Source organism: Chinchilla lanigera, unplaced genomic scaffold, assembly GCF_000276665.1.
Source record: "Chinchilla lanigera isolate Chin_1 unplaced genomic scaffold, ChiLan1.0 scaffold00035, whole genome shotgun sequence".
NCBI classification, from domain to species: Eukaryota; Metazoa; Chordata; class Mammalia; order Rodentia; family Chinchillidae; genus Chinchilla; species Chinchilla lanigera.
Genome location: NW_004955436.1, coordinates 20,788,997 through 20,813,669, shown reverse-complemented (window position 1 = coordinate 20,813,669; position 24,673 = coordinate 20,788,997). Strand labels below are relative to the sequence as shown.

Below are 24,673 nucleotides of genomic sequence, written 5' to 3'. Positions count from 1 at the left end.
CAAGAATAACAAAACTATCAAGACTCCTCATGAGGTAGTTACTCAAATTTGTTAAGTCGTTCTTTTTCAGTTCTTTTTGTTTCTAAACTATATCCCATTTAGGAGTGCATACTCAAATTCCTCTGTTAAAAATAATTCCTAATTGACTATGCAACTAAATCAATAAGGAATTAGTTTTGTTTAGTTTTGCTTTTGGAATTTAGGGGTTGCATTTATCAAGTTCAATTTTTTTGATAATCATATAAAATGCAAATGGTTAGGAAAGTCAGACCTAGAAAACAAGGTAAATTTCCACAGGGCTGGGGATTTAGCTCAGTTTCACAGCGCCTGCCTGGCAAGCGCAAGGTCGTGAGTTCGATTCCCGGTACCGGGAAAAAAAAAAAAGTTATATTTTGACAAATCCGGCTTCTACCCCGTGTTCTTCCATTTGTTCCCTCTCTCCAAATCTTTACCCCAGGAACCAGCAAGCTCTTTCTATAGAGTCATATAGGATAAGTTGAGCTCCCCAATTTGAAAATCTCGAATTTGAAATTCTCCCAAATCCAAATTTTTTTGGGCGTTGATATGACACTACAAGTGGAAGAGTCCACAGCACACTTTGTTTATGCACAAAATTATTTAAAATATTGTACAGAATGAACTTCAGATTACACGTATACAGAATATACAAAATACATAAATGAATTTCATATTTAGACGTCGGTCCCATCCTCAAGGTGTCTCATTACGTATACGCAAACATTCCAAAATCTTTTAAAAATCCAAATTTCAGAATACTTCTGGTTCTAAGCATTTTGAATTAGGTAACTTCAACCCATAAATATCTCTGGCTTTGTGGCCGAGTGATCCCTGCCGCTGACTCGCTCTGCTGCTAAAGCACGAAAGCAGACCTACAGGGTCCGAGGGAGCGAACGGGTGTGGGTGAGTCCCACTGAGATTTTGCAACAGGAGGCCAAAGGAAAAAAAAAAAAAAAAAAAAAAAACAGCTCAGGGGCGGGACAGACTCCCTGGCCATACCTCTGCTCTACAGTCCCCACACTGAGTGTCTCTAGTCGGTTCTAACTCTGAGCTCACTTTGTTTTAAAGTGGTTTGTGTCAGTATTAGTCCATAAACCTGCATCTAAATGTTTTCCCCGTTCTTATCTTACTTCATCTTTCTGCGCCATTCAGTAACACCCACCCCGCGCTAGCTCCGCGGAACAGTCTCCCCGCGGTTCCGCGGCTTAACGCTCCTTGGTTTCCTCCTACGTGCCAGTCCTCTCTTCTCCGCTTTTATTGCACAAAATGTTCTTAACATTCTTTTAGTGCAATAAACATTAAATGCAGGCATTTCTCTACTCTGTTTGAACCTTACTTCTCTTTTCATTCTAGATTGTTTCTAGACCCTGAAATCCATACCTAGGATTTTATTTAACAGTTCTATACTAACGATCAGACTATTTCTATCTGGGCCCTAGTTTTTTTTAGTTTTTGAGACAGGGACTCGCTGTCTAGTTCAGGCTGCCCCTGAACTCACTAGGTAGCCCAGGCTGGCCTGGAACTTGTAGCAATCCTCCTGCCTCAGCCTCCCAGTGCTGGGATTACAGGGGTGTGCCTCCATTCCTGGCACTGGGTCAAAGATGTTTAGCCCAGATATCTTTGAGCTTCTAATTATATATCCACTGTTTATTTGATATTTATTTTTGGATGTCTTGAAGACATTCTACAATCAATTTGGTTGAAGGTTGTAATTATTGCAGTCAAAACTTTGTTGTTTTCTCTATTTTAATAATTGCTACTACCAACCCCACTGTCAAAAGTTAGAAACCTGGTAATCATCTAATCATTGCTTAGCCCGTTACCCCAATACGGCTCAAATCCAGTCCCCTCTGTACACCTCCATCCTGTGCATAGGCAGGCTCCTTGGGGCGGGGTACAGTTGTCTCTGGCCTGGCCTGCAGCCACGCTCTCCCCACTGACCTTGTTACTGTGGTCTCCTTCCTCCCTCCCCGACGCTGACAGTTTGTAGGCGGATGCAGTTCAGCGCTGTTTCCGCATGCGGCATGTGCCTATGTCATAATAGTCCTGTTTAACATGAATTAAAAGCTGTCCCTTTGAGCCAGGCATGGCTGCACACACCTGGAACCTTAGCACTTAGGAGGCAGAGGCAGGGGGCTGTGAATTCAGGGTTAGCCTAGACTGCATGGCAAAAACTTATCTGAAAACATCAGAAAACAAAACACAACAAATCACCATTTAACACAGCCCACAGCCTGCAGGGATAAGGCTCCCGCCCTCCCGTCCTTCAGCTTGTGTCTTAGGGCTTCTCTGTAGTTCTTTGTGCTTCAGCCAAACTCACCTCCCTGCGGCTCCTCAGGAGCGCCCTGCTGCCTGTGCCCAGAAAGCTCTCCTACCTCCAAGCCTTCTTCTCCAAGTTGCCTCTCACCTCCGGCTCCTGCAGAGACACCTTCTGTACCTCCCTGCCAGCTGCTTCTCTCAATTAAATGCTGCTGTAGCACCATGTACTTCCGCGTCGTAAGATTTATGGCAGTTGGGGCTGGGGATTTAGCTCAGAGGCAAAAGCGCCTGCCTGGCAAGCGCAAGGTCGGGAGTTCGGTTCCTGGTACCGGAGAAAAACCAAAAAAAAAAAAAAAGATTTATGGCAGTTGTAATTTCACCTTTCTTTGTTTAGTTTTTACTTATTGATGCTGTTTTTTCTAATCAGACTTTAGTTTCCATAAAAGTAGGGACTGTGCCATTCTCTTTCTTTTTTTGTCTCATTATAACCATGGAATATAAAAAATGATCCAATCAGTACTGGTGTACTGAATGAACCAAGGAACCAAACCGCAGTGAACAGGCACACGACTCTTTAGTTCTGAAGCCGTTCTAGGTCCTGTACTTCTTTGAGCAGGAGTGTTCAGACTCTGCAAGCTATGAATTTGCTCCCCAGGAAAACAAACATGTACACCTGTACAAAGTTTGCCTGAAATTTTAGGAAGTTCACTCTACAAAACTCTCATAGACAGCAGTCCATATGGTATTCAGTTTTTCATTATTGTAACAAATACCTGAAATATTGGTAGTGCACACCTGTAATCTCAGCACCTGGGAGGCTGAGACAGGAGGATTGCTGCCTGGCCTACATAGTGAATTCAAGGCCAGCCTGAAGTACGTAGCAAGACCCTGTCTCAAAAAACCAGAACAAACAACCAAAAGCTCTAAAATAATCAGCTTGTAAAAGGAAAGATTTATTTTGACTCAGTTTTAGAGGCTACAGTCCATGGTGAGTTGGCCTTGTTGCTTTGGGCCTGTGGTGAGTTGGCACACATGGTGGGAGTACCTGGGGGAGGAAGCTGCTCACCTCCTGGTGGCCAGGGAGCAAAGAGTGATGGGAAAAGGCTGGACCACACTCTCCCCTTTGAGGCCCCACCCCCAGTGACCTATCTTCTTCCCACAAGGCTCTACCTCTTAAAGGTCCCTCCACCTCCCAGTAGCACCAGGCTGAAGACCAAGCCTTCACCACATGGGCAGGGTGAAGCATTTCAGATCCACATTCTATCTACAGGGTACTAAGTTACACATCTGTAACTCTCACCACCATTTTCAGTGACGTTACAGTATTCTACGGTCCAGATTTTCTCACCGCTTAAGATTCTCATTTGCTTTTCTATTTCAAGTCTATTATTTAAATGTATTCATTTGGTTTTTTATTTCAAAAACTATTTTTAACTTCTAAAATAATGTTTTCTCTCCCTTTACAAATGAATATATTAGAAATTTGCTAATGTTATTACCTTGATTTTGCTTTGACTATTTTAAATATATGCATGTTAAAGTCCATTTGGATTTTTGTACTGTTCTTTGTTTTTTTTGAGACAAGGTAGTCCAGGCTGGCTTTGAGCTCATAGCAATCTTGCTGCCTCAGCCTCCCAAGTGCTGGGACTACAGGTGTGCACCACCATGCCTGGCTGCCTCTAGTTCTTGAGGTGACAAACCTGTCCCTTGTCCCTTTTGCTGCCCTCCCTCCAGGCATCTGATTTGGACATTACTTTCCAAAAGGGGACGATGTCTGTTGGAGGAACACACAGAGTGGTCCACATACTGTCTCCCTCTCAGGAACCCCATTGGTTTCTCATTTTCTCACCACTTTGGTGTTTTTATACTATTTAGTGCTCTCTAACATGCAGGGACCTTTAATTTGGACCTGGCCTACATAGTGAATTCAAGGCCAGCCTGAAGTGCCCATGCGGGGTGCAGGCCTGTCCTGAATCTTCCCCAGGGCTCCCTTTCTCTTGTACCCCACTGTCTTATTTCTTCTCCCTTCCGTCTGCAGGTGTCAGATCCCTCACCTCTTACGCATTTCAGCACCCGTGAGCTACTCTAACCTGTGTTGCTTTCTTATTTCTATAACTTGCATATTTCCTTTTTTCATTCTGCAAAGATTGTGCTTTATAAAATATCATTGTTCTGTTCTACAGCACTTCTGTGTATTCGAAATTAGCGCATACATTCCCCGCTCAGCTCAGTCTCTACTGCTTTCTAGGAAGATTTACTAGATTTTGTAAATATACCGTAGCTTGGGTTACACATTTAGCGCGTTTCCCCTGACATTTGCTACATAAACACGCACATGAGCAACATCTTTTAGCTAAATCCTTAGACATGTCTTTAAACTGGTCGCAGATGAACTGTCGCATCCAAAGGTGCATTGCTGTAGCTGTTGGAACTTGTCACACCGCTGACTTGTCTTTCCCATCCACGCAGCTCAGGATTTGCACAGACCCGCTTGGCCCCAGTTGTTCATCCTCTGTTGGCCCTTGGCTGATCTCCTTGAACCCCCATTAAAACAGGCACCAGGGGCTGAGCCTGGGCCATCCACTGCACTGCAGATCTGCACCAGGCTGTAAAGTGTTTGTAAAAGCCCCTAGACAAGATTAAGAGGCGCTGCCTAGGCAACCAGAAAACAGGGACCTCTGCCAAATCCACTCACTCCTTACAGGCCACTGCTCCAAGCTGTTCTCCCAGCCACGTTCACCACAGTTTTGGCAGCTTCTTTCTAGTTCTTATCAGAAATTTAAGAGAAGAGAGTGAGATTCAAGTACCATATTACCAAGCTTTGTTATTTTGGAAAGTACATATTGTACATGCAGTTATACACCGCAAAGCATTGTCATGCATTATTTAAATGAAACTATCCTTGTCATGCTCAAAAATGAGCAAAGCACATTTTGTTCATTTTCTCCTTGCGTGTCGTTCTTTCTCCTTACAGACTTCTTATTTTGCAACATTAACTACAATGTGATGAGCCGCAACGTCATTACTGCAAACTGCCCTACTTGTGCTGCTCATGTCTTGATTTTTTTAAAATGTAACTGAAGCATTTTCTTCTCTTCTTGCTTAAGATTCATTATACTTGAATGTGTCCTTGTAGCAGTGCAGACAATGAAGAAATACAAAATGTGTACAATTGGAGATTTGCTTTCTAAAATTAGCTCATATTCAATCCTTCTCTTTTGCCCCACTACGATGGAACATTAGCTTCTGTAAGGTGGGAAGGGAGCAGAAAGGAAAATTCTAAAGATACTGAGACCCTTTTTCTGAAAGGCAGGCTGGGGACATTTCTGTTTTGCATTGTATTTTACACATCTGTTTTACAATTCTGAAGTCAATGAGAATAAATGTTGTCCCAAGGGCTTGCAGAACGATTCTGAAGGCTACCGGACAAGAGCTGGGATATAATCCACTGGAGACTGGCTGCTCCTGGTGTCGTCACAGTCTGACTCAGTTTGAATGTTAATCTCTCAGGCAAGCACACAGGTGTTACATGGGTTTTGTCATCTATTCCGGGAAGATACCCAAGTGATACTTCTGTTTGTAGATACTATCTGCCGCTATCACCTGCACACCTCCATTCTTTGTCTTCCTGCTTAAACACACACACACACACACACACACACACACACACACACACTCCACTTTCCTCAGACCCACACAGTCATTTTAAGGCACTCTGCTTTGCCTGTAAGTGCAAAGAGTACGTGGGCAGATGCTGAGGCAGGAGGATTGCATGTTTGAACTCAGCCTGGGCAACTTAGTGAGACCCTGTTTCAAAATCAAAACTAAAGGGCTGGGGATGTAGCTCAGGGTGAAGGTCCTGAGTTCAATCCCCAGTAATATGCACACATACACGAACAATGACTTAAGACAGAATCTGAGGGAGTAAGCACTTACAAAATATACTGATAGTATTATAGAACTGAATCAGAGACTTTCTACTTTAAAAAATCTTATTTTGCAATACTTTCTAACCTACAGGAAAGTTGCAAGAATAGTACAAATAGCCAGGCATGTAGTGCATGCCTAAAATCCCAGCACTCAGGAGGCTGAGCCAGGAGGATCTCTGTGAGTTTGAGGCCAGCCTGGGCTACCAAGTGAGTTCAAGGCCAGCCTGAAATGCATAGTGAAACCCTGTCTCAGACAAAAAAAAAGAGAATAGTACAAATAATTTCTTCATCCTTTTCACCTAGGTTCCTCTGTGTAATAATTTACAGTACAATAGTTAACATCTTACCAGTTTTGCCTTATTTTCTGAGTCATGTGAGAGTAAGCTGCAAGCATGGTGCTCATTAACAGTAAGCAGGTCAGTGTGTGTTTCCCAACAAACAAGGACTCTGCTAAAGGGCCCCATCAGCTGCCAGCTGTGATACGGCACTGTTGTCCAACCCACAGACCTGATTCACAGTCCCTGTTGCTCCAACAATGTCCTTCATGGTTGTTTCCTTTTTTGTCCAGAGTCCAGCTCAGCATCACCGATTGTGCTCATATTTTGTATCTTTACATCCACGTTCAGTGTAGAACAATTACTCACCTTTTCCTTATCTTGTATTACTTGAAACTTTCCAAGAGGACAGGCCAGCTACCCTGCTAGATGACCCTTAGTTTTCACTCTGCTCATCCCAAGCTAAGTGAACCCTACCCATAAGGAGCCAGCTGGTCTTGTTCTCTTCTGCATCTGTTTTTCAACAGAAGGCATGATTGGCATTTCAGAGTGGCCCACCTGGATATCACAAGTAGCAATAAATGAGCCACATAATACAGCGCATTAATGAAGCTCTACAGGTGCTGTTCCTTCATGGAATCCATGCCTGAATTGGCAAAACACAATTTCTAGGTGCCTCATTGGGCCGGTTCTGGTTGTATTTCGCTTTTCAGTCTTTGCGCTCCCGTTACACTTTCTCTTGCGCTTGGCAGGGCAGCCACATTTGGCACAGGTGGACTTCAGGAGGTGGTGGGCCTCAGAACCACAGCAGTGGCACACTGTGTACGTCTTCTTACGGCGCTTTCCAAAGGATGACTTCCCCTCGTCATCTTGCTTGTGCCGCTGAGACCAAAGAAACCAGTTGTGTTCTTTATAGTTTCACTATTGTAATTCTTCTGAGCGTTACCTTGCTCTTCATTGATATTTTTAAAGCAAGCTTTTTTCTTCATGTGGTCACTTCCTATAAACATGAAGACTAAGCATAAAGGTTGAGCTCACATATATTAGGGTACTGCATCTGACTCAGATAGAGGTATCCTAACAATCCAACCCTGCATGGTGCCAGGGGCACGACCCTACATTTGCAAATTGACTACCAGTTAGTGTGTTCAGGCAGCTCTTTGTCCCGGGACAGTGCACTATGGCTAGTGGTGTCATGGAGCCGACAGTGATGTGGGTTATCAACAGTTTTCAGCATTATACTGAGCTGGATTTGCCTCTGGATATTTTTAAATTTTGAGGGTTGAAAGTGAGGCTCCAGTTTAAGCGGGCAGTTTGGGTAAGGTAGTGGTCAAGACTATCTCTGGTTCTCATGGGTGCTTAGCATCCCACTCAGAAAGGTGACTAAGATCTTTTTATTCTTCATTAGAAATACCACTTTCATTTTACACAAAACTAGAAGAGCTGGGCATGATGGCGCACTCCTATAATCCCAGCACTTGGGAGGCTGAGGCAGGAGGATTGCCACAAATTTGAGGCCAACCTTGGCTACATAAGCAAGTTCAAGGCCAGCCTGAACTGCAGAGTGAGACCCTATCTCAAAAAACCGAAACCAAACAAAAGAAAAAGAAAAGAGAAGAAAAGCACCATCTCATGATGAGATCTGCTCAGGCATGACTTTTCTTTCTAAATTCGTGCCCACTTGGACTCAGTAACACTGGACAGAAGTGGCCCCTTAGCAGTGGAGGAAAGTTCTGTGGCCTCAAAGGACTGTGGGAAGATGAGTTCTGGTGGATTGTTGCTCAGTAACGCGTTAGCCAGTATCCAGTCAGCTGTGAGATCGGCCAGAGGTGTCTGGTGTGAAGGAGATGAAAGGCTGCAGGGAAAACCTGGACTCACTGCTGCCGTAATTGCTTCCTACCCCTTCTTGCTCTGCCAATTGTCGCTCAAACACGACCACCTCTGATGGCTTGGGACTGCGGAAGATGTTTATCACTAATGGAGACAGAGGATGATCAGGTGTTAAGGTTTATTTATTTATGTATTTATTTAGTTGGTGCAGGATCAACTGTGCCTTTTATTTTTTGTGGTCAGTGAAATGGCCGTTAGTTCCAAAATGTGGACTGCCCTTGAGATGACTGTGGGTGGCCTGGGTTCTGTGCCCTTGAAGACCTACCCATGCTTAGGTGGCAAATGATGCAATTTGGGAAATAGCCTTGAAGGGTGTTGTTATGAAAAGGCCACCTCATGTAAGAATTCTTGAAGTTTTAAAGGGAGAAGATGGTATCATAGTATGTTTCTAAAATGTCCTTGTTGTTTAGTGACTCATATGGAAATACTGATGAGATCATATGATGTTTGGGATCTGCTTTAAAATGACATACAGATAGAGGAAGAAGAAGAGAAGGAAGAGGAGGAAGAAGAAGAAGAAGAAGAAAAAGGTGGTACAGCAGAAACCAGAATAGTTACAAGTTGATAAATATTGAAATCAGTGCTAGGCATGGTGGAGTAGAGCTGTAATTCTAGCACTTGGGAGGCTGAGGCAGGAGGATCGTTGTGAGTTCGAGGCCAGCCTGGACTACATAGTGAGTTCCAGGCCACCCTGAACTATGCAGCAAGACCCTGTCTGAAAAACACCCCTAAAACTGAAATTAATTAATGGGGTCATAATGGTGCCATAAGGATTAAAATAAAATAAAGATGTTTGCAGATAAAGGCAACTGACTAAATTCATTGTTAGAAAATTCGCACAGAAGAAATACTAAGAGAAGGTTTTCAGGCTAAGGGAATTGATTCTAGATAGAAACTTAGATTTATAAACAGGAATAAAGAGCACAGGAAACGGTAAATGTGTGGGCAAAATAACATTTGTGAATTATTTTAAAGGCATAGGGACAACCGGCTCCCCTTCTATTCCTCTCTTGGAGAGAGCTTTCTTTCCCTCAATAAATATATTCTTCTCTTAAAAAATTTTTTAAAAACAACAACAACAAAAAGGCATAGGGCTCTTTAAAGCAAAACAATGTATTGTAAGTGTGCAGCCTACCTAGAGGAAGCCAGGCGCGGTGGCGCCCAACGAAAATCCCAGTGCCTCGGGAGGGTGAGGCAGGAGAGCCAGAAGTTGTAGACCAGCCCGCAAGCTTCGCAACACTGTCTGAAAATATAGTCAAAGGGGCTGGGGATTTAGCTCAGCGGCAAAGCGCCTGCCTGACAAGCGCGAGGTCGTGAGTTTGATTCCTGGTTCCGGAAAAAAAAAACCAAAAATAAATAAATAAATAAAAATACAGTCAAAAGGGCTGGGGTGTTGCTTAGCACTAGAGTGCTTGCCTAGCAGGTTCGAGGTCCCGGGTCCGTCCCCCGGACCACAAAACGGGAACAAAAACCATGTAACATATGTAGATGTCGAACGACAAAAGCATATTTTTGACTGTAACTGAATTTTACGTGTTAGCACTCTGAAACACATCTCCGTGTCTTTCTCTTTTAGCTTTGTCCAAGACTGGTTTTCAAAAAGGAAGCAAGTGGCCAGAGTGGATTTCTCTACCGTGCTTCCGCGCTTCATCTCTCTGCGTATCTTTTCCTTCCTGAATCCCAAAGATCTGTGCGCCGCCGCCCAAGTCAGCTGGTCCTGGAAGTTTCTAACTGAGCAGGTTCATGACTTGTCACTTCCGGAAGTTGGGCGGGATGCGGGGAGGAGCGGGGCGCTCTCTTCCCGGGAGAGACAGCTGCTGGGGCCTTACGTGACTCCAAAGCGGAAGCAAGCGGATGGATGAGTGAAATAGACGGAATCATTGTTCAGCTAAGGAGACCGACACTATTCCAATAAATCATGTAATTTTTAAAAATCTCTATATCAGGTGCACTCCTGCAATCCCAGCTGTTCAGGAGGCTGAGACAGGATGACTGCACGTTGAAGTCCTGCCTGAGCAATTTAGTGATTTGGTGAAACCCTATCTCAAAATAAAAATAAATAAATAAATAGTTTAGGGTAGCGCAGTGTAAAGGCCCTAAGCTTAATCCTCATTTCAATCCCCAGTACCAGAGCGAAAGAAAGAATGAAAGAAAAAAGGAAGAAAGAAAGAAAGCAGGAAAGGAGGGAGGGAGGAAGGGAAGGGATGGGAAGGAAGGAAGGAAGGAAGAGAGGAAGGAAGGAAGGTAAGAAGGCGAGTGATGTAGCTAAGTGTTAGAGGCCCCTGGGTTCGCTCTGTAGTGGGAGAGGATCTTCCATAGGATTATTTAGAAAACATTTATCTTGATTAGAGAAATTCAGTGTTCATGAGAACAATTTTAGCTTGGAGTTTCACAGGACATTCTTTTTACGCTCCATAACTCAGGTCTAGAAGATTGCTCCCCGCAGGGTCCCCAGGTCCCTCTTCGGCTGAGCTTCAGAAGGCACAGAGAGCCCTTAGCAGCCACAGCTGCTTCACACCAACACCTTCTGCCGTGAATTCTGCCTTTGCCCTATTTGTCTCTCCCTTTGCTTTTAAAAGATTTAATCCAGTGTAATGATAGGCATTTTTTAGAGGCAAGGCAATAATTTGCATTTTATTTATTTGCTTTTTTTGTCTTTTTGAGACAGGGTCTCTCTATGAAGTTCAGGCTGGCCTTGAGCTCACTTTGTAGCCCAGGCTGGTCTCCATCTCACAAGATCCTCCTGCCTCAGCCTCCTGAGTGCTGGGATTACAGAAGTATGCCACCACACCTGGCTAGTTTGTATTTTAGGGCTGGGGATGTAGCTCCGCGGCGCAAGCGCCTGCTTGGCAAGTGCAAGATCCTGAGTTCCATTCCCAGTACCAAAAAAAAAAAAAAAACCAACTAATTTGCGTTGTAGATTACACATTATTTTCAGGAGGGGCGGTGTCGAGACCATGGCTGCAGATAGAGGGCCAGTGTTCAGATGGACAGACGGACTGACTGATTGATGGATTTTGTCTTTTACTTTTAACTTTTCTACGTCCCTATATTTAAGATATGTCTTCTACAGGGAATACGCTAGTGGTAATTTCATTTTTTCTTAAACCTTTTTTGCCACCTTTGATTTTTAACGAAAGTGTGTCGTCTATATCTATATTAGCACTGATATATTTGGGTTTAAATTGATCTTCTTTTTATTTTTTTATATGCTGCATGCACTTTATGTTCTTTTTTCCTCTCTGTGTCTTCCTTTGGATTAATTAAATAGTTTTTGATTGTTAACTATGAGTGTTCTCATGGTTACTCCACAGTTACCACAGAAATTATAGTGTGTGGCATGTGTTATCTAACCACCCCCCAACGCAAGGCGCATGGAACCCTTGAATTCTACTTATCTCTCCCAGTGTCGGTGCTTTTCTTGTCAGATATTCTCAGTGCATGTGCACATGTGTGTGTACAGTTGTCTTTTCAGTATACACAGGCATTGATTCCAGCCTGCCCTTCTTCCTTCACGTACACCAAAATCCATGATTGCCCAAATCCTTTATAAAAGATGGTGCAAAGCCGGGCGTGGTGGCGCAGGCCTGTAATCCCAGCACTCAGGAGGCTGAGGCAGGAGGATCACTGCGAGTTCAAGGCCAGCTTGGGCTACAAAGTGAGCTCAAGGCACCCTGAACTGCATAGCAAGACCTTGTCTCAAAAAGACAAAAATCAATCAGTCAATCAATAAATAAAGATGGTGTAGTATTTGCATATAATCCTAATGTACTTTAAATTCTCCGATATACTTAAATCATTAGGTTATGTATAATACTTAATCCCCTCAGATCTGGATGGTGACTATATATAAAGACGCACACACACTTACACATATATACTACCCAATCACTCATATTTCACAAATATTGACTACTATTGTTTTATACAGTCAGTATTTACTAAAGTGTAACCACATATTTCTACTGTTCTGTTGCTCTCCGTACTGTCTTGCATGTCTGAGTTTCCCTTTGGGATCATTTCTGTCTGCATCCTCTTTAATATTTCTTTTGGTACAGGTCTGCTGCTGATAAAGCCTTTCAGTTTTAGTTTGTCTAAAAAGATCTTTGTTTCACCTTCACATTTGAAGGGCATTCTCACTGGGAATTTGAATTCCAAGTTGTTGGTTGAGAACTTCGGAAACATTGCATTGTCTTCTGGCTCCACAACTTTTTTCTAGATAGTCAAGACGTTTTATTGTTTCTCCTGTTGTTAGCGGCTTTTTAGACTGTTCTCTCTGCCTTTAGTTCTTTAGCAACTTTTTTCTCATGTCCCTAGGCTGATATGTATGTTATATGCATATGTCGATCCCATTTTGTGTTCTGCAGTGGTATTTTTCACCTAAGAGTTAATGTCTCTCATCAGCTTTGAGCAATTTTCAGATATTGCCTCTTTGTATATATGGTTTCTGGCCTGTTTGCTCTTTTGCTCTGAGATTCCAGTATTTGTTAAACTAATTTATTCTATCGCATAAGTTCTATCTGTTTTGTGTATGCATTTTCTATCTTTTTAGCTTGAAATGTTTCAGTCTGGACTTTTTTCTTTTTTGCCTTCTGTTTATCACTTATTCCGCCACATTCTACTCTCCTCTTAGACCAAGTCATTGAATTTTAAATTTCAGTTGTTGTGCTTTTCAGCTCTAAAATGTTGATATGTGGCTGGATGGAGTGGTGCACACCTGTAATCCCAGAAATTGGGAGGCCGAGGCAGAAGGATTGCTGTGAGTTTCAGGCCAGCCTGCACTAGATAGTGAGATCCTGTCTCAAAAAAAAGAAAAGCTGATTTGCTTCTTTTGCTAAAAGTTTCTGCTTGGTGGTGTACATTCTTTTTCTTTTTTTCGTACTAGAAATTGAACCCAGGCCCTTCACACTGAGCTACACTCCCAGCCACCCTCCCATTCACTTATTTATTTATTTAGACAAGGTTTTGCTAAGTTGCTCAATTGCCCAAGCTTGGCTCAAATTTGGAGTCCTACTGCCTCAGCCTCCCAGCTTGGCTTATAGGTGTATACCACCACACCCAGAGTTAGAGCAACTATCATGTATATTCTTGGACAAATTAATTATAGGATGTCTTTGCAAAGCTTTCGTCTTATAATCACAATGTTTGGTGCTCCTGAGGGTCTTTCTGTGGTTACTACAAACAAAACAAACAAAAAGAAAAAAAAAGAAAGACTATTTGTCCTTTTTTTGTATTCTGGTTCTTTTGGGTTGAGCACAAAACAGCGAGTCTAAACATGCTGTGGCCATCTGGGTCCGCGCAAGTTACCCTGCGCAGAGAGCATTTCCTTTTGCTTCTGATGTTCTGCACAGTTGGGAACAGGTCACGCGAGTCCCGCAGGGGATGAGAGGTTTCACAGCCGCTCTCAGTCCTTGTGGTAGTTGCTCTAACTCTGCGTTATTCTCCCGACAAGGTTCTCAGTGGAAAGGCTGCGCTTGCCAGGGGTCTTTGCTTCACTGGGCCCCACCTGTTGGTTTGTGTTCTTTCTCCTGTGAGATGCTGAAAATCCTTCAGGGTGTTGGAGCCTGACTTTCAGCTGCACTTTCCCCTCTGCTTTGCAGCTTCATAAGCTCTGCTTGGCGACTGGCACCTGCCTGGCTGAATGGCGGCTGCCAAACATTAGGCGCACCTGAGGCCTGGGGGACGCAGGCCCTTGCATCACTGGCAGCTCAAGTGCCTCGCAGTATTGCTGGTTTTAGTAGTATTTTGTCTAGACATGAGATCAGACTGAATCCCGTGTAGTTTTTGTTTTCATATGTGAAAAGTGGCTGCATAGCGACAACATCATATAGTTCAACCAAAATTGTTCTCAGTGGGAGCAGGCAGACTACTTTATACCACTGCTAGCAACTGAATTCTCAGAGGCTAGGGTTCAAATAACCCAATGCTGGCCAGCCATGCTGGCACATGCCTGCAATCCCAGCACTTAGGAGGCTGAGGCAGGAGGATTGCTGTGAGTTTGAGACCAACCTGGGCTACAAAGCAAATTCAAGACCAGCCTGAACTACATAGTAAAGCCCTGTCTCAAGAAGAGCAACAGAACAAAAAACAGGTAACCCAGTGCTATGGAAATATTAGATAAGTATACAAAGATAACTAATGCATGTATTCATGTATCGATGCAAGATGAACAAATATATGAGGATTTACAAGACTGGCTTACAGTGGCTGCCTGCAGAGTCAGGGATGCAAGAGTGCAAAGGGGCTGCTTGTGTGCTGGAGACCCCGAGGACGCAGTAGAAGGCCTGGCGCTCACCACAGCGTCCTGTGTGAGTTGGAATCAGGAGGCTGAAGAGCCGCACTGGAAGCCAGGAGACAGTGTCCAAGGTGAAGGTGAAGGCCTTCCTTCTTTGTTTCCCTTTTGTCCCGTTCAGGGGACAAGCATATCAGTTGGTGCGGCGCACTCCCAGGGAGGGCTTCTGTCTTCAGTGAGTCCCCTCAGCCTCACCCAGAGCTCTGCTGATCCGATTCAGTTGGGCATTTCTTACTCAGGTTGACACAGTGAGTGAACTGTATCGCCATTCACATGCAATATATGGTCTCCAAAGACTCTTTTTCCTATGGAGCACCTTGTATTTAATATTTCTCCGCGTCAAGTTTATACGTGAAGTCAATTGCAGGAGTCAAGTGCAGAGATCGCTGTGTAACAAAATATTCCCTGTGTACCTGAAAACTTTATGGCTGGAAAACTGTCCTAAAAATGTGCAATTCATCTGTCTCTTTCGGAAGGACTGCTTATGGATGCCCAAGTGCGTCAAGTTCGGGTGGTTCCTGCCCTACACTCCAGCAGACAAGGAGTACGGTGCGTGGAAGCACCATTACATCGCCTGTGTGTCCGACTTAGACTGGCTGACACCCAGAGAAGCCGCCTCTGTGTATGGGGCCCTGAATGAACCCAAAACAGAGGAAGAGGAGCTCCAAGAGAGGCTAAAGGAAAAGTGCCTCAGGAAGATACTCTGGAAGAAAATTGCACTTTGTAAGAGTGAGTAGCATTTAACAACTGTGTCTTACCCAAGTATTATGGAAATAAGTGCATTAACATGCAAATTTCCACAGGGGTCTTGGAGCCGTCTTTCTGGAGTAGCATGTGGGGACCCTCTCTAACAAATGTTTAAATATATTATTGCATATTTTTCTGGATTGCATATTTGGGTAGTGATAAGTCACAAGGCAACCCCCTGCTACCCCCGTGGGAGACTTAAGCTCTTTTATTAAGGAATTAATAAAAACTCCTTCCTCTTCACCTGTTCCCCTCCAGTTCCCCTCAACAAAAGCCAACATCGCCCTCATCTGCCTTGGAAAAACCAGATGTTCAACTCTTACAAACAACCCACCCGCTTGGGCTGTTCCCACCCACGGACACCCCCTCCCAGAAAATGTTCTGACCCATAGACACCCTCCCCAAAATACAGCTTAAAAACCCCATGCTTTGCTCAGCTTGGGGCTATCCTAATCCACTGGGCAGCCCACCATGTTGCTCCCCGCAATAAAGACTCCTCTCGTGTCAGAAGGTCTGGTCTGGTTCTGTGTGGGTCTTGGCCCGATCATATCAGGTAGAGGATATAAGGTCCAATCGTCAGTGCCTCCACAGTTCCTCTCAGTTTATAAGACCAAAAACAAGGAGGATAAAGTAGCACAAGAACAAGCAAAAGCCGGGAAACAGGTTTGGAAAGATGAATTGGGGCTGATGGAAAAAAAAGGAGAAACAAAAATGTGACTGGAAACAGGAAGAATGGCATTTTGTAAAAAAAGGGAAAGGGTGATTCTTGCTTTCAGCTAAGTGTTCTCACTTAGTGTGTGCAAGTGAGAAAGGAGATAGGCCCCAGCTCCCCGCCTCCCCTCGGGGAGACAGTAACCAATGGTAACTTGGAGGAAAGTCAGGGCAGAATGGACGGGAATCCTATACATTGATTACCTGGTGTCCACAGGAAGAGTGGCTTGTTCTCTGAGCTTCCATTCTTGACCTAGTGACTACAGCTCACAGTTGCTGAGTGGAGCGGATGAGAAATCCTAACAGCATTTGCAAACGCTGCTGTTTGTCTTCCAGAGGAGTCACTCAGAGTTCGCCCACCTTGGGGCAGCGGGGCAGGCTACTCCCGAGGGTTCACATCCAAAGGCCACCCTCGTGTCTACCGGATGGCAAGGGATCAAGCGGGATTACAGGGAGCCTTGGAGAAAGAGCTTGTTTTGGCATCTTTAGAAGTTTTGCCCAAACGGTAAGCAAACTGCCATCTACTAAAACTCAAGACCATCCTGTGTTACTAAGAATCCATTCTAGAATAATTTAGGTAACACACAAAAATACTGTATAATTATATAGTTCATATTCCATAAATATTAGCTGAAATAATGACTTAATTTTCAAGAACAACCATTTTTAAATTTTTTGAAGGAACTATGTAGCAGTCAACCTTGATATTAATATATTCTTAACCCTGCAATGAGGCAATATTGTTGTATATTTTCTATATAAAGTTTTTGAGCAAATAACATTTTAAAATCTTTTTCTATGGAGTAAGAGTTTCCATGTACTGTCTGTGTTACTCAGCTTTCTGTTGCTATAACAAATACCTGAGATAAATCAACTTAAAGTGAAGAGAGAGGTTTATTTTGACTCATGGTTGCAGAGGTTTCAGTTCATTATCACTTGTCCCTGCTCGGGCCTGTGGCAGCACAGGACATCATGACAGGAGTATTAAGTTTGCAGTTTGTAGAGGTTTCAGTCCATAACTGGCTGGCTCCAAGGCATGGTGGCACACGGCAGAGGGCAACAGTTCATGACAGCAGAAGACAGCAAAAGCAACAACAGTGAGAGAGAGAGAGAGAGAGAAAGGGAGAGAGAAAGACATTTTCTGTCCCTTACATATTTTATGCAGGCTACCCACCCTAGGGCAGGTGTAGTACTCACACCCTTAAGCCCAGCATTGGATCTTAAATTGATCAGTTCCAGTGGTTGTAGCTCCCATGGCTTCTCTCTTGGGCCCACTCTGCTCCCTCCGTGCAGTTTTCCTCAGATGATCTCTGTCCCTGGCTTTTACAAACTTCTGGGGTCTCCTTTGGCTTCATACTTACCACTTCACACACTGCCCTCTCAGGGGCACACTGCCTGGCCTCCCAGGCCTTCTGAACTGTAGGTGGAAGCCCAGCCCTTTTTATTTTTTATTTATTCTGAGACAGGGCCTCACTAAGTTGCCCAGGCAGGCCTCAAACTTACAATCTTCCTGCTTCAGCCTTCTGAATAGCTAGGATTACGGATATGCTCAATGACTCCCTGCTGTTGTAATTCTCATTTTATAATCTAACTTAGAGAAATGCTGGCAGCATTCAGTGACCAAAATCATGTTATCTAATAAAATTACCAAAACTTTAATTTTTACCCTATTCATCTATTCCATCAGACATTCATAACTATCACAACTTGCATAGCTGCTTAGAAATTTTAAAATATTTTTTTAAAACTTTGGATCCTGGTGATCACATAACCTCACTTACCTGTATTTTCAGAGGAGGAAATTGAGGTGTGACATAACTTAGCCAAGTGTCATAGTCTCAAGGACTAGAACCTAAAATCCTGCAGATTCCCACACTTGTTCCACTTCACAAGCTGACACTGATGTGAATCTCTCTGTGTCTGAACATTTATGAGTGTGAGAGTTACATGCTCAAGATGCATAAAGACTTCAAGAAGCTCGGGGTGGCCCTGTCCTTTGGTGATGTGGAGAGAGGGTGGCCATGGAGACAACAAGACACTACCCAGAAAATGCTGAGGGTCAGAAGGACCTAGAAGCTACTTCTTCTTAAATGTCATTTGGAGCCCCTAAGTGTACCATTACCTTAATTTTAAGAGCTCAACCAGAGCTAAGTTCCAAGCCACCTTTCCAGCATCCCACATAAGGCAGCTGAGGGCCAAAGGGCAGATTTGGTTCCACTCACAGGCAGGCCCTTTTGTTGCTGTCCCCGACCCCCAGGAAGGGCTGAACCTTGGAGACCAGGTGTCCTGTGTGGTACAGCAGATGCCTGCAGGATATCGGTGCTTCCTCATCCAAAGTCAAATTTTGACAATATGAGAACTTCACGGATTCCCCTTTGTTCCCTGTAGAAACAACGTTTCTGGAAGCCATTCCTACCCTTCATTATCAGAGAAAACTTGGCCTGGAGTTCACAGAAAGGACGACAGCTCTGCATGTACTTTCCAGCCACACTTCATACTAATATCGTCTCGGGTTCCTGCATATGAGGTACAGACTGAGCTATGAGGCCAGCCCTTTCCTGACTGGGTTTTTTTCTTTTTTCCATCTAGAATAGAAACAGTATCGTTACCTTGGGTCACCACATGTATGAAGATGATCTAATAGGGAAATTGTTTGATCAAAGTGGAAATTAACAGATGCCAAATAGTATTAAAAACCAAAAACAGTAACCCTAACTCAAACTTGCTTTGAAGAAGAATTAGAGGCCCAGACTGCCCGCACTTAATAGGTGCCTAAAATATTCTTACTGAACAGAATTTGTTGCACTTAGTTCAAAAAACCATGCTGATTAAGAATTATTTTAAAACTTCCCTGGTATTTTCACAGAATTAATATTATTATGTAACTACCATCTCTCAGAAGATGACTGTTCAAAGTCCTATTTTGTGACCTGTTTAATGAGGATGCCATTAAAATAAAATGTCCTTCCTGTACAAAGAAGCTGTTGTTTTTAATTTTAATATGCACATGAAAAATAAAGGAAGCACATAGGAGACCCAGGAATACACATGTACTTTTTGTATATGTAATTGGAACATGCCTGACTTACCGTAATTTGACTTACTGAGTTTTTTATTTCATTATAATGCCACCATGAAACGCATTTGGTAGAAACCATGCTTTGACTTTTGAGTCTTAATCTTCTCTACGGCCTTGCAGCAGGATCCCCGCCTGTGATGCTAGTGGCAGAGCAGCAGGGACCTCAGTCGCTCAGTCATGAGGTCACCGCAACACCTGAGTGCGCTGTGTGTCTAGGCAGGGCTGTGTGCCAGGTTAGCTGCATACAGTGCATTTCCGACTTACAATGTTTTCAGCATCAAATGAGCTCACTAAGGCCTAACTCCACTGTAAGTTAGGACACAGTCATATGTGTGGACACGTACACTGAGCACCAACACACTCAGGGAGATGAGGACGACACTCAGGAGGCTGTATGCATCGGCCAACTTAGAAAGCTTTCACTAAAGTTCTATTTGTGATAAAATAGATCTGAACTTTGCAGATCTGAACTCACTTCTTTTGGCCACATAAGAGTTAGCTCTAGTTACTGAGAATGGGTGAGCTCAGGAGAACTGTATGAGATCAGCTGGACCTTTGATCTGTGGGCCACAGATAGGTTCCCTGGTCCCTGTAAAGGCATCATGTGGGCAGAGAGAACAAGTGGTGACCCGGTATGGGTGCTCACGTTCATTCTCTTACGTGTCCTCTCTACGTAAGCTGGAGGCTTGATTACTTCTTTGATCAGGAATCAGGGAGCAGTGGGTTGACAAGTAGGACAAAACCACGTGGTGTTTCACTGTTCAGCTGAACGGAACAGAGAAAGTGACCGAGGTTTTGGACAAAACCAACAACTTCAATGACTTTTCACTCTCTGCTATGATGAATTAACTTCATCATGCTAGAAAGTTTGGCTGTTGAATTCAAAAAGCAAGGGCTTTAACATTAAATTAAATGGAAAATATCAATGAAGATCGATAAGCCAAAACTTCATCATTAAGAGGAAAACTTTAAACTTAAGAAGTCCTTTGCGAAAGTGTATGATCTTGCTTTTAGTATTTTTGGAAGTTGTGTGTATGTCTCTGTGCATGGCACGGCCAAGTATAAAAGGACTGGGATAAAACAAGCCAAACTGCTAATAACATTTATCTCTGAGAGATGGGGTTACAAGTGAACTTAAGTTTCTTCTCTCATAATTAGAAAAGAAATAAAATAATTTTAAAAGGAACCAGTGAAGGAGGAAGCTTAACTTCTGTCATTCCTGAGAAACAGTCTTCAGCAGTCACGGAGTAGTGCACAGCCGTCATAGTTCTCTCCTTACCGACCACTCACAGTCGGCGGGTGCTGGTTGCTAAGCTGTGGTTTCACTCTCCAGCTGGTGGTGGACAGCGTGCAGGCTGGGGTCCTCTCTGTGGTGTACGAGCACAGCGGCATGACCCTGGACGGCCTGCTTTACCTCACAGAGAAAGCACTGGCTGGGCGGAAGGCGCGGAGTGTGGGGATATTCAGTGACGGGGACAGTGAAGAAATCAACTTACTGCAAGGTAGGGGATTGGCAAGGAGCCACCAAACCACTTTGTGATTAGGTAGCGTTCATCTACACGCATGGCTTTCAGAGTACTATTTAGGTTTCAATTTACTGAGAAGTATTGATTTTGGATTTATGAAAAAAGTGAAGCAATTTTTGATAACTTTAAAAAATTATGATTAAAAACAACATGAAAGCTACTGTCTTAACCATTTTAAGTGTACAATTCAGTGGTGTTAAGTATACTCATTGTTTTGTTTTGTTTTGTTTTTTGAGACAGGGTCTCATTATGTAGTTCAAACTAGCCTTAAACTAAGTGTGTAGCCCAGGCTGGCCTCGAACTCATAGCGATCCTCCTGCCTCAGCCTCATAAGTGCTGGGGCTACAGGCATGTAGCACCAGGCATGGAAAGAATACTCATATTGTAAAGAGCTCTCCAGAATGTTTTCATTTTGTAGAACGAAAACTCTTTATCTATTAAATAATAGCTCACCTTTCCCCTCTCCATAACCTCGTCCAGCTACCATTCTACTGATTTTAGTTACTTTATTCATGTAAGTGGAATCATATGTGTTTGTCTTTTTGTGACTAATGTATTTCACTTAGCACACTGTCTTCAAGGTTCAGCCCATGTTGTGGCAGTGTGACAGGAGCTTCTTTTTAAAGGCCAAATAATATTCCATTGCGCATAGATAGTACATTTTGTTTATCAGTTTATCCATTGGTGGCCATTTAGGTTGCTTCCACCTCTTGGCTGTTATGAGTAAGCCTGGGTCTGCAAATGCCTTTTTGAGTCCCCCCAATCCCAATACTGGGGACTGAAGCCAGGGCTGTGCATGTTGGGTAAGCACTCTCCACCGAGCTATATCCTCAGCCTGCGGTGGGGTCTCAGTAAGGTACTGGGCTGGCGTCAAACTTGTAACCTCCTACCTCAGCCTGCTGAGTAACTGGGATTACAGGTGTGCACCACCTCACCTGGTAGGAGTTCACACTTCCAGCTCTTTTAGATGTGGACCCGGAAGTGTAATTGCTGGGTTCCATGGTGGATTTCATCTTAATGAGAAACCTCCACACTGCTTCCCACAGCTGCTGCCTGGACAGCGCACAAAGGGTCCAGCCTCCTCAGCCTTTCGTTGCTCTTTTCTTTTTTAATGGTAGCCATCCCATGGGTCTGGTCAGTATGCTTCTGGTAGTGAGTGATGCTGAGCACTTTTGCATGTGCTCACTGGCTATCTATCAGTCTGCTTTGGAGAAAAGGCTATCCAAGTCCTTTACCTGGTTTTGATATTGAGGTCATTTGGATTTTACATGTGTTGTGATGCAGATATATAGCCTGCATAGTCTCATATATGTGTGTATATATACATCTCATACACATATATATGTATATGAGGTTCTTCATATATATTCTGCATATCAGTCCCTTATCAGATATATGACTTGCAAATATTTTTTACCTTTCTCCAGGATTCCTTTTTACTCTATTGATTGTATCTTTTTTCTTTTTTTTTTGTCTTTTTGAGACAAGGTCTTCTTTTTTTTGTTTTTTTTTTTCCAGTACCAGGAATCGAGCTCACAACCTCATGCTTGCCAGGCAAGCATTGTGCTGCTGAGCTAAATCCCCAGCCCCTGAGACAAGGTCTTGCTATGCAGTTCACGCAGGCCTTGAGCTCACTTTGTAGCCCAGGCTGGCCCTGACGTCACAACAATCCTCCTGCCTCAGCCTCCCGAGTGCTGGGATTATAGGCATGCACCACTATGCCCAGCTGATTCTATCCTTTGATGAGTAAAAGTTTTACAGGATGAACATGAAGTAACTGCAGTATCAACAAACATCAAGTTCTATAAATAGCTGGGCACTGACTACTTCTATGATCCTCCCACTTGGCTTATACCACAGGGAAAAGCAATGGCTGATATAATTAACTTTATGGGGCAGCTTTCAGAAATCACAGTGTTTACAGTTTGCAGGGGAAGGAGATGATGAATGCTTTAGAAGTAAACTTCTTGTCTCTTTCTCCCTTATATAGCTCACATCTTCCCTTGTTTATTGCCTACAGTAGAAATGGTTTAAATTTTGCTGTCATCAAATCTTCCATCCTTGGGGGGGGAGGGAAGAGGAGCTATCTTAGTCACTTTCTCTGTCATTTCGAGAATATACTCAACTTTCTCAAAAATGAGAGGTTTATTTGGCTCACAGTTCAGAAGTGTCAGGCCATGGTAGGCACAGAAAGGGCACGGAAAAAGGCCTGGGCCCCGAGAGCTGCTCAAGCAGGGCAGCCAGCAAGCAGAGGAAGGAAGGGGGTTGGAGAGGGAGATGCACCTTGTGGAGCACACCCCAGAGACCTGCCTTGTCTGACCAGGCCCCACCTCCTAACATCACAGTTAGCTGCGACTCAAACCCATGATTCAGTCACCTTTGAAAAGCTCCACTTGTAAGCCATGAGGCTCTGGGGGACATCCAGATATTTACCCTAGTGGGATAAGGATCAAGGATCCAGCCAGCAGGGAGCTCACAGAACGGCAGAGTGAGCCCCGGAATCACTTTCCAGGCAGCGAAAGAAAAAGGAACCTGTCAGTTCACTTTTGGCATCTCAGGGAGCCTCACTTCTGCTCTCAACTACTTATTGTTTTGACTGACAGCTGTGGAAAGAATTTCTCCTTTGGAATTTAGTGGCAAAATCCCAGGACTTGGCCAGCCACTCACCCTAAACTCCACTGGCCCGGTAACTCGCACCGCTGCACAGTGGAAGTGGGAACACCATGCCCTGCGTGCGAGGACACAGACTCAGTTAAATCAGAGTGTAGAGGAGACCGTGGTGGTGGTGGGGTCCTGCCGCACCCTCGCGGTCCTGACGGTGTCCTGGAGATCTTGGGTATATGAGTACATGTTAGCCTCTGGAATCTGTGGTCTCATTTCTTCACTCCACTAAGACCTTCTGTCCCTGATAATATTACAAGTTAATATGACACTTTGATTTTTTCCCCCCTCAGGCTATAAAATTGGTATTAAAAATTTACTGAGGCCTGAAGTGAGAGACTTCTGGGAGAAATTGGGAAGTTATGTGGCCACCGAGGAAGAAGGGGGACACGTGGACCTCTTTGTGCCGCTCGGAGCATCAGGTCAGCTTTGAACACTCTACAGAGACATGGTGGTTGTTCCCTCTTCATGACGTGAGCTGTGGTCACCTCCTCATCACTGACAAAATACCTCACTGCCACCGCTTAAAGGAGAGCTCAGGTTCTCCGCCCATGGTCGGCCAGCTCCAAGGCAGGAAGGCCATGGAGCAAGGGGCTGGGCGGAGGACAGCCGCTCATCTCATGGCGGCCTGGAAGCAGACAGGAAGGGGAGGAGCCAGAGACAAGAACACACCCTTCCAGGCCACGCCCCCTGACACGCCTCCACCCAGGCCATCCACTAACAGCACCCTCAGCTACTGTTCTCATCAATGGATGAGTCCACTGGTGACCATAGCACGCCAGTCATGTGTGAATTTAGGGGTCATGATACACTCAAACCACAGCAATATTTTGTGTGTGTGAATTTATGAAATGCCCTCTGGTCAAATTATTCAGCCACATTTCTATGTTATTTCTTTCTCTCTTTGTATCTCACATAGCCAGGGAGGAAGATGTCAGGAAGAGTAACCTTTCCCTACACAAATAAAGGCATTTGCAGCAAGACCCTGCAGCGTTATTTCTATTTATTCTGGAAGATACAATAAGCTCAGCCCCCATAATAACAGGGAAGGCAGCTGACCAGTAGAAGAACCATAATTAACCACTCTGACAAAACTGTCTCTGCTGTGTTCCGAACCTGGAGTGACCTTGGTGACCAAGGACAAGGACCTGAGTGTGCTCAGACCTCTCCTCAGCCCAGTGTCCCTAGGGAGGTTTGTGGACCTCTGCTGCCTGATAGGAGAGTTAGGCTACAGTGCCTCGCCTCACCTCTAGGACCTGTGACTATCAAACTAACATACATATTTT

At 44.1% G+C, this 24,673-nt stretch overlaps 1 protein-coding gene across 12 annotated transcripts in view; it reads left to right on the top strand.

The window, feature by feature from the left end:
- The window catches only part of Ect2l (epithelial cell transforming 2 like), an 88,621-nt gene that overhangs the window by 29,346 nt on the left and 34,602 nt on the right, over positions 1 to 24,673 (top strand). For 10 of the 12 annotated variants that reach the window (XR_001234967.1, XM_013516622.1, XM_013516618.1 and 7 more), the window contains exons 4-9: positions 9,948 to 10,110; positions 15,140 to 15,392; positions 16,458 to 16,626; positions 18,510 to 18,648; positions 20,534 to 20,702; positions 23,681 to 23,809. Coding sequence is in view for 11 of the 12 variants with exons in the window: in XM_013516622.1 (XP_013372076.1) it covers positions 9,948 to 10,110; positions 15,140 to 15,392; positions 16,458 to 16,626; positions 18,510 to 18,648; positions 20,534 to 20,702; positions 23,681 to 23,809 (1,022 nt within the window). In the remaining variant the exon portion in view is untranslated. The other 2 variants (XM_013516626.1, XM_013516625.1) reach the window with 2 other exon arrangements.